Source organism: Nanorana parkeri, unplaced genomic scaffold (assembly GCF_000935625.1).
Source record: "Nanorana parkeri isolate BGI_ZX_2015 unplaced genomic scaffold, ASM93562v1 scaffold635, whole genome shotgun sequence".
Classification (NCBI taxonomy): domain Eukaryota; kingdom Metazoa; phylum Chordata; class Amphibia; order Anura; family Dicroglossidae; genus Nanorana; species Nanorana parkeri.
This window is the reverse complement of record NW_017306903.1, coordinates 578189-588574: the sequence shown is the minus strand read 5'-3', so window position 1 is coordinate 588574 and position 10386 is coordinate 578189. Positions and strand designations below refer to the sequence as shown.

The following is a 10386-nucleotide window of genomic DNA, read 5'->3' as shown; positions in this document are numbered from 1 at the left end:
AAACGCACGTGAAATGCCTATTCCCTGCTCAAGGGGGCGCTGTGGCAAGTGCTGTTTCTCCGCCTCTCTCGGTCCTTTCTCTCCGCCCTCCGGTTCTCTCTGTGTGAGGTCGGGCTTTCCCGCTCTCCTTACTGTCGGTGCTGGCTGTCTCGTTCGCTCGCTCGCTCGCTCGCAGGAGGTCGGCCCTTCAGCTCGCGGCTTTTCCTGGCCGGCTCACCTAAGCGAGCGCCAGGCCGGCCAGTCGGGTAGAGGAAGAAAGGCACGCGGGAAGCCCGGCCTGCTCCGGAGGGAGGAGAGGAGCCTGGGCCCGGGTGCAGGATGGCGGTCAGCTTGGATAAGGAGGCCTATTACCGGCGTATCAAGCGGCTGTACAGCAACTGGAAGGTGATACGTGACCCTATTTCTAGATGCGAAATCAGAAGGGATCATAGCTTACTACAGGCGTAGCTGGGTGGCAGGCTTCATGTCATGGCTTGTGATTCCTGCTTAGAATGCGTAACCATGTTAATAGATCAGGGCCTGTATAGTAGGTACCTTGTATGCCTCCATAGTGGATACACAGCACACTGTGAGGCCTGGAAAACAAATACCATTGTATTGTAAATGAATGTTCCAGTGTAGCATTACTAACAGTGTGCACTTATTACAGCAGGGCTAGTGCTGGAAGTGGTTTTCCTATGTGGCATTGCCTGTGATGATTTGCCATGCTAATACTGATGCAGCAGCCAGAAGCCTTTAGGTTCTGTGCTGGCAGCGCCTGAGTGCAACACGCTTACTGAGGCTGCCAAAATGGATACCACCATCACTTCCATCACCTTACTAGTTTTGCTTGTTTACTTTATTTCACTGATCCTTACAGAATTTTTTTGGGTTTTTTTCTTTCAGAAAACTGAAGAGGAGTTCTCCAACACTGATGCCATTGTGGTGTCAGTGGGAGTGGATGAGGAAATTGTGTATGCCAAGTCTACTGCCGTACAGGTGAGAAAGAGCTCTGTGATGTTTGACTGCTCAGTGGAACTGCTACCAAAGATTATTGCACACTAAACTCAGGAGTTAAATCTTAAAAATACATTTGAGTACCTTTTTTTTAAGGCCTCAATTCACACAGCGTTAAGTGGGGTCGTACATGTCCGTATCGGGCCGTTCCCAGGAGGGACAGGTGCAGCAGCCTGTTCTTCCCTATGGAAGGACGCGGCCGTACGCTGTCATACGCACACCCAAACTGCACATCCGTGTGGGTACGGGTGTCCGTGTACAGACGCTTCCTCTCATAGGGAAGAACAGGCTGCTACACGCAGCACCTGTCCCTCCCAGGAACGGCCCGATACAGGCGTGCACGGATGTTTACAGCCCAGGTTTACGCAATGTGAATGAGGCCTAACTATAAACACACACACAGGGACCATGGGGAACAAAAGTAGCCGCCCTCCAGAAGGAAGGACAGTGTCAGCACCAATTCAGAGATGATTTGAGGATCTACAGCCGAGTGATACACAAATGAGATACCTAACTAATAACAGAAATGTATTTGAATGCATTTTTAAGTTTTAGGCCTCATTCACACTGCCACGCATATACGCGCGTATAGTACCATATGCAACACATGCAAATAAATGGCTCCATACACATAGCCGCGTATGGAGCCGTATATATGCACAAAAACAGAATGGAACAGAGTTGCGTCCGGGCACCGTATTGCTGCGTATTTACGCGCACATACGTGTGCATACACGCGAACATGCGTACAGCATATTAAAAATTCCATTACGAGTGATGCATTCTGGGATTGCATATAGTGCACGTATATGCGTATAAATAAGTGCGTATACGCACGTACATGCACGTATATACGCAATATACAATTTTGCTTTGGCGTTGTGTGTGAATGAGGCCTTAACTCCTGAGTTTAGTGTCACTTTAAGTTTAAGCTGTCTACTCCAATGTCGTCTTGACTTTGCGCTGCTCACTCTTTAAAGCTAAACTCTTGCCTATCCTTCAGCCTTGTGCGGCTATATAGGCTCCTCTCCTCCTGTACTGAAATGTAGAAAATAGAACTGGAATAAAAAAAAAAAAAATGTTTCCCTTTTTAGTTTTGGATAGAATAAGGGAGAGTCATAACCCATGTTAGGGTTTTTTTGCGATCTGTGTCCTATTGAGATTTCCCTTCACTTCCTTTTTAATAGCCAAGATTTTCCATCTTTTCCTGTTCTGGGGACAACCCACGTCTTGGCATTTTCTTATACTGAAAATAATCACCAGGACAAATGGAGAGGATAAATCTCTGTAATTGGGGGACAGACAGCAATAAAAGCCTGACTGGTGTTCCAATCCCTCTCCACTCTATTAAAACCTCAGTTGTGCTTTAGGCTTACCATGCACATTACTTACTGTCTGATTATACACTCTCCTTTAGATCTACGAAAGTATGTAGTGCAAGGGCCTATATGAGTTGATGCATAGTGATTAGATGTGTTAGGTAGGTCCTCGTTTTGGTAGATGTGCAGAGTTGTGTAAAGTTTTGCACAAAATGTTTGGTTAGATTGTAAGGTGTATGGTGAGCTTTACTCTGATTTCACTGCATTAAAAGCTGCAGTAAGCCATAGAGCCCACCTAATTTTCTGGCTGGGGAGCATGGAATATTATGTGTTATCTAGCCCAGAGGTAGGCAACCACACTCTAGCTGTGATTAAGCTACAAATCCCATCAAGCCTCTGGAAATCATAACTGTGGCTGTCAGTCTTGCAATGCTTCATGGGATCTGCAGCTCCACAACATCCGAGGAGTGCCAAGGTTGCCTACCACTGATCTAGCCTTTCCTCACCAGCTTCACTGTCCCTGATCCGCCTCTTTCATTTATTTGGATTTCCTTTCCCTCAGACATGGTGGTTCAGCATACATTTATACTGCATCGTAGTAATGCATGTACTGTGTTGCTAAAAATCATGCAAAACCTGTTTTTATGACCTCTCGTTCTAAATGAATTGGTTGCCTACTGCAGTGAACCCCAAAGAAAGAAAATATGTGCATTGAAGAATGTTGAGTTTTGGTGTGAATGTCCCCTTATCTGTTTGTTCATCTGTAATGGTCTTTCTGTGGTCTGGTCTGCTGGAAGCCACAACTACAGATATCTCAAGGTCTTTGTTCCATGCATGCACTGAAGAATCTCCATGTGTTCATATGAAGAGGTCATCTATTGTGTCCCAGCTGTGGATGACCTTTCCATAGACATGAATGGAGATTTTTCCATACATGCCCTATGCTCTGCTGCTTCAAGGGGGCGTACAGTGCAAAGATCTAAGAGGGGTGAAGACAAGCAAGGTTAACACTTCACATGTCATTTAAATGATGTACTAAAGGTACAGTTATCTTCAACTCTAAAGTAGGGATGATGCACCGATACCGGTATTTTGGTACCGAAATGTTTTTTTCGGTACTCGCCGATACCAATTACCGAGTAACGGAAGTCACATTCAGGAAGCCAGGTGGCGTGTAATGACTCGCTTCCTGATTAGCCGGGCAGCGTGTATAGAGTCGCCACCCGGCTTCCCGATTAACAAGAAAGTCCCCTCTTGCTGTCCCCTCTTGCCGGGAGGCCGGCTCCATACTCTTGTCATGAGATGACGAGGGAGCATGAAGCCAGCTTCCCGGCCAATCAGAAAGCAGGGTGTCGTGTCATTAGACGGCGCCCGGCTTCCTGATTGGACGGCTACGGCTGGGTACCGGACGAAGGCCGCATTCTCGCTGGAGAGGCCCCGGGGGATGACAGGCTGCACATACTAAGGTAAGGTAACCTTACCTCATGAGGCCAGCTTCCTGATTGGCCAGTTTCCCGACCAATCAGGAAGCCAGGCAGCGCGTCATTACACGCTGCCCGGCTTCCTGATTGGCCGGGAAGTCGGCTCCATGCTCTCATCACAAGTGACGAGAGAGCATGGAGATGCTTCCCGGTCAATCGCAAAACCGGGCAGCGTGTAATGACGCGCTGCCCGGCTTCCTGATACCGGAAGTACTCGTGCTAGGTATCGGAGCATTTGGGCGAGTACTTGCCCAAATACTCGGAATCGGCACCGATATCGATACTAGTATCGGTATCGGTGCAGCCCTACTCTAAAACATAATTGCGCTTTTTGTTCTGCCCTTCTGATCTTTTATGTGGTGGCCACACCTGCACAGGAGGTTCCTATAGGGCTGTATGGGGCCATCTCTCATCCTGGGGGCACAATTGCAAGGCCAGTATGCATCTGGGAAGGGGTGGGGGGGACTAGGTTAGCACAGCAAGGGGTAAGTTGGGGAGAGTGTACTTATCCTTTAACCCCTTCATGGCTGAGGCCTTTTTTTTTTATTTTTTGCACCCATGTTATATTCAACATTTTAGGCCTGAAAATGACTTAAAACCCCCAAACATATATTTTCTGAATGCCAAGACCCTATACAATATAATGGTAGTAGTTGCAAATTTTTTATGTTGCGCAGTATTTAGCGCAACTCCCTATAAAACCCCAAAATTTAGTGACCAATTTAATTAAATGCCCCAAAACACAACAAAATACCAATGAAATATAAAAGATGAGGTTACAACGAGTAAAAACGATACCCAACATGCCTAGCGGCGGCCCCTTCGGGACACAGAAGCGATCTGGCGACAGTTAAGTCGCTAGAATCGCTTCTGTTGTAAAGCCGACAGTCGGCTTTACAAGTTTAAACAGAGTCCCGGCGGCAATAATAAAGCCGACACCTAAGTTTAAACAGCCCCGATGCTGGCGTCAGTCACGAAGGGGTTAAAAATAACTTGCCATAGGAAACATGAAGGCTGCACTTGATAGTTGTCTGGCTGTTATGCTGACTTTAATTCGTTCTGTTATTGATGTGACATAGGATGCAGATAAGTAGTTCTGATTTGAGCCTTTTTTTTTTCTTATCTGCATTCATACTATGAGGTCATTGTATCAAAGTATTGACCCTTTCCTTGCTGGTCCAATTTTCTCATATTTTTGCACGACTTAAAGTGCTTCTGTAGCCCATAAAAGTAATTGGAACACTTGTTCATGAAGCTAAAGCTACGGATACATTAAAGCTGCTGTTGCAGTAGTGAGCTGGTTTTATCCATTTAATTGCAATGAGGTGTAGGATATGTTCTTGGTGGTTAAAAGCAGAGGGTCAACAGAAGAACCAAGCAAGTAGCGTTTTCAGAAGGTGAGAAATGGCAGCTCCCTTGTTTCAGATAAACAATACAGATTTGTCCATGTGACCATATTACAGTCTGATCATTAGGCACCTCTATCAAACTTTCAAATCATTCGGGTCCATTCCGTTAGTTTACAATTTTCTCCTACTTGCAGATCTTTATCGGCTTCTACACAGATTTCCTCTAATGTCTAATTGTAGAAGGATTAACAGATGTAAGCTGATCTGAGCTCGGACCCTTTGAATAGTTATATATTGGCTACAAAGCTGCCTGGATATATAGATTCAACAAAAGTCATATCATCTTTAGAATAGAGTTGCATTCATACAGTTTTGCAAAAGAATAGATTTGAGGACAAAAGTGGATTCTTACTATAACACTTTTCTAATTATTTTTGTAGACATGGCTTTTTGGATACGAGTTAACGGATACCATAATGGTATTTTGCGAGGACAAGATCTTTTTTATGGCCAGCAAGAAGAAAGTTGAATTTCTGAAGCAGATTGCAAACACAAAGGGTAATGAGAATGCAAATGGCACGCCAGCAATAACACTGCTTGTTCGAGAGAAGGTAAGTGCTTGACTCATGGACATTGCTTACTAACGGTGCATTATGCAGATTTATCTTGCATCTCCTTTAAATTGTGTTTGTTCACAGCTGATAATTGATTCAGTCTAAAACATTAAAGCTGGATTTATGCTTTTCTTTGTGGGTTGCCAAGCACACCGCAACGCACGTGTGTAGGTACATGGCCCGATATAGTTTCCTGTTCACACTAAGTTGCATGGCATAGATGAGAACCAGCTCCATAGAGAAATGGGTTTTTGCTTAACCTGTCTTTTCATGTAGCAACATACAGGAGTGTGAATAGGTCCAAAAGCTGAACTCCTCACATAGTATGATTCCCTTACATAAAGTTCGGGTCCCATATACAATGCATTGTCTTACATGCAGTGTTATTCCAGTAGAAAAAAAGAGAAGATATAGCTCACGCAATCCCTTATTCCTTTCCTCCTGTTAGCTGGTTGAGCCCATTTCACACTCTGACCTCTGTTTTGACTGTGTATAGGAGCACAGCATGGCCATATTTCCTGTGTCATGATTCAGCAAAGTTGTGAATCGATGGGGGAGCCCTCCGCACACCTTGCAGCAGTCCCGGCCAACAAGAAAGATGGTGCTCGTAGTGATAACCACGGATGGCGCCGTGCAAACAGAAAAAAAAAAGCAGATCACCAGCACTCAGTAATAAAGTTGAATATGTCCCTTTTTTAATTGGACAAAGACGTCACAATGATCAGAAAAGCCGACGTTTCGGGACCGCACAGGGTCCCTTCCTCAAGGCAGAAAGACGTGATGGTGATTAAGCAAAGAACTCTCAGGCTGTACTACCTCTGGCTAGCAATTTAATAGATATAGTAGCTGGGACCAGAGGAGCAAGTGCAAGAGGACGACGGTGACTTTGGAAAGTTGGATGGCAAGCTCATGTATATATGCTTTTATTATATTATTTTAGATGATCTATCTGTCTAATAAAGGTCCGGTGTTTTAAAGATGATTTTTTTTGTTCTAGAATTGTTTGCTTCTTTGTCATTGTTTTGGGAAATTGTTTTGTAAATATGCTACTGTTGTACTTAAGTGCTTGACTCATGGACATTGCTTACTAACGGTGCATTATGCAGATTTATCTTGCATCTCCTTTAAATTGTGTTTGTTCACAGCTGATAATTGATTCAGTCTAAAACATTAAAGCTGGATTTATGCTTTTCTTTGTGGGTTGCCAAGCACACCGCAACGCACGTGTGTAGGTACATGGCCCGATATAGTTTCCTGTTCACACTAAGTTGCATGGCATAGATGAGAACCAGCTCCATAGAGAAATGGGTTTTTGCTTAACCTGTCTTTTCATGTAGCAACATACAGGAGTGTGAATAGGTCCAAAAGCTGAACTCCTCACATAGTATGATTCCCTTACATAAAGTTCGGGTCCCATATACAATGCATTGTCTTACATGCAGTGTTATTCCAGTAGAAAAAAAGAGAAGATATAGCTCACGCAATCCCTTATTCCTTTCCTCCTGTTAGCTGGTTGAGCCCATTTCACACTCTGACCTCTGTTTTGACTGTGTATAGGAGCACAGCATGGCCATATTTCCTGTGTCATGATTCAGCAAAGTTGTGAATCGATGGGGGAGCCCTCCGCACACCTTGCAGCAGTCCCGGCCAACAAGAAAGATGGTGCTCGTAGTGATAACCACGGATGGCGCCGTGCAAACAGAAAAAAAAAAGCAGATCACCAGCACTCAGTAATAAAGTTGAATATGTCCCTTTTTTTAATTGGACAAAGACGTCACAATGATCAGAAAAGCCGACGTTTCGGGACCGCACAGGGTCCCTTCCTCAAGGCAGAAAGACGTGATGGTGATTAAGCAAAGAACTCTCAGGCTGTACTACCTCTGGCTAGCAATTTAATAGATATAGTAGCTGGGACCAGAGGAGCAAGTGCAAGAGGACGACGGTGACTTTGGAAAGTTGGATGGCAAGCTCATGTATATATGCTTTTATTATATTATTTTAGATGATCTATCTGTCTAATAAAGGTCCGGTGTTTTAAAGATGATTTTTTTTGTTCTAGAATTGTTTGCTTCTTTGTCATTGTTTTGGGAAATTGTTTTGTAAATATGCTACTGTTGTACTTAGCATTTTCTTGCCTTTTTTTTTTTTTCTTCCCTCTAGCAAAATGAGAACAACAAGGCTAGCTTCGATAAGATGATAGAGGCAATTAGTGGCAGCAAGAAAGGAAAGCGCATTGGTGTTTTTAGCAAAGACAAATTCCCAGGGGAGTTCATGAAAAGTTGGTATGACTGCCTGAATAAAGAGGGATTTGAAAAGGTAAGAGGTGGTCTACCCTTTAGCTGTCTGCTGCATGCATTTCAACTGGGGGTGAGGGCTATTAGGGGTAAAGGGTGACGCAGACTTTCTCTGCTAAGTCTTTATTATAATAGTCAGTAAATGTTAGACATTTATTAAATGTTGCATTTTGTTTCATATGCTTATGTTTCAAAAAATGTTTTTGTTTTTATTTGCTGTCTTTTTAGGTGGATATTAGTGCTGTTGTGGCTTACACAATTGCTGTGAAGGAAGATGGAGAATTAAATCTCATGAAGAAGGCGGCTTTAATTACCTCTGATGTCTTTAACAAGTTCTTTAAAGAACGGGTCATGGAGATTGTAGATGCTGATGAGGTGAGGTGTTTTGATGCATCTTGTTTTTAAGTCCTTTCAGTAGAATGTTATTGTTTTCTGTAAACAGTCTAATGATTACCAGCCCATTTGAACAGCTTTTTATGATATGAATCATCCCCTATTCATAAGGTGCTCATACCCAGCTTAGTCTAGGCCCAGTCTGAGCAATGCTAAATTGGACGACATCTTTTCACCTAATGTTCTTGGTGATAAGAATTATACTATTTTTGTGAAGTGCTTACAGTTCGTAAAGCACCTTTTTAGGCATCGTTTAAAGGCATCTAAACAGTTTATCTCTTACAATTAATTCGACTGTTTAGTTGACAGCTCAAAACTCCATGATCTCAGTAGAAGATGCTCTCTGCTTTGTTTCTGGAGCTACTGGCAATAACATCATCATGTCAGAGACTAGAGGTCTTGCTTAAAACAGGGAAAACACCTTACGTAAGAATGGGTGCAATAAATTACTTATGTTAAAGTTGGGTGGGGATTGGTTTTTAATATCTAGTGTCTTAGAAGAGACCTTCTCTAAGTGCTTTTTAAGTGTTATCTTAAAGTTCATGTCCACGTTTGCAGAGGTATTTAATAACACATGCCAGCAATGTACACCGAGTGAACATGAAGCAGGCAAATGCAATTGCCGTATATGAACACAAACTGTTAGCTGCCCTCTTCATCTCCTCATGGCTCCTTTTTGAAATGGCCACCACTATGCTCTGTAAGCAGTCTGGGTAAATTACAGGCTGCTGTGCACAGTGGAAACTACAATGTAGTGCATGGAAAATCTACCTTTCTTACAATGCTATGCTTCCCTCATGTGGAAACTGAGCTCTGTCTCTCTGGGTGCCCCCCTCTCGTTCATTACTATTCATGGTGACCCCTAGACAGTGAAGAGTGACCTAGAACAGCATAGCTGGTGTGCAGTGATCTTGTTACAATGACTCGCAGGGAGAGGGGTCAGCTGCTTTACAATCTCACCCCAGAGTCAGACTGAGTTTCCTGTGGAGGGAGTTTTGCATTTGTAGGACTCATGCCTACTTAAAAGGCAGCAATATAAGTCATGAAAATGTGCACTAATATACATCATCACTGCACCTCTACATTACCACAATAAATACTAATCACATGGGCGGAAATGTGCTTTAAGGAGTGGAGCACAAATGCTTCAGTGAACCGAAATGACCCCTTATAAGTATTCCAGTGAATTTATTGGCCAGCATAGCAATCATTGTGTATGTAAGGATGTGTTAAGCTGACCATACACTGTTCTATTTTTTTTTTTAGTTCATCCCGCTGGCCGAAAGAAAAAAATAGAACAGATTCCCCCATCAACGTTACGAGCGTTGATCGAGGAATCCCCTGCTGTCTGCCACCGACTGCTATCAGAATACCCAAAGCCAGCTGCTCATTGGCTGCTGACTCTTTTCATTCAAAGTTTTTCTGACTGGCTCCTTCGATCAGCTGATTGAAGGGTGTCGACACTGGCACCCACTGAGCAAATTTCAGACAGTTTATCAAGAACCAGTTGAAATTTGCAAAGTGTATGGCTACCTTAAGATTAATGTGCTGCTTATCACTTTTTTCACCCTTTCTTACATTGACAAAAGTCAAGGCTATGCACGTGTACAAGGCTATTCATGTAAATCTCTTTAAAATTCCCCAACCTTTACTGTACCGTTCTAATAGTATACAAAGAAACTTTTATTGACCTCATTCATTGGTTAATCTAAATTTATAACTGGGTTGGAGTCCAAACCTATTTTGTGCATATACCTAGTTTTCGTTCTATGTTATTACAGAAAGTACGACACGGCAAGCTGGCAGAGTCTGTAGAGAAAGCCATAGAAGATAAAAAGTACTTGGGTGGAACTGATCCTTCTACTATTGAAATGTGCTACCCTCCTATTATTCAGAGCGGTGGAATTTATAATCTCAAATTTAGTGTGGTCAGGTAAGTA

At 43.3% G+C, this 10386-nt stretch overlaps 1 protein-coding gene across 1 annotated transcript in view; it reads left to right on the top strand.

Annotated features, from left to right (window-relative positions):
• Nucleotides 1-10386, top strand: part of SUPT16H (SPT16 homolog, facilitates chromatin remodeling subunit) — a 28585-nt gene continuing 18199 nt past the window's right edge. Inside the window, exons 1-6 of the mRNA XM_018563149.1 lie at nucleotides 1-384; nucleotides 886-978; nucleotides 5586-5756; nucleotides 7920-8075; nucleotides 8282-8428; nucleotides 10228-10379. Coding sequence (XP_018418651.1) covers nucleotides 319-384; nucleotides 886-978; nucleotides 5586-5756; nucleotides 7920-8075; nucleotides 8282-8428; nucleotides 10228-10379 — 785 coding nt within the window. The 5' untranslated portion in view covers nucleotides 1-318. The remainder of the gene's footprint in view (nucleotides 385-885; nucleotides 979-5585; nucleotides 5757-7919; nucleotides 8076-8281; nucleotides 8429-10227; nucleotides 10380-10386) is intronic.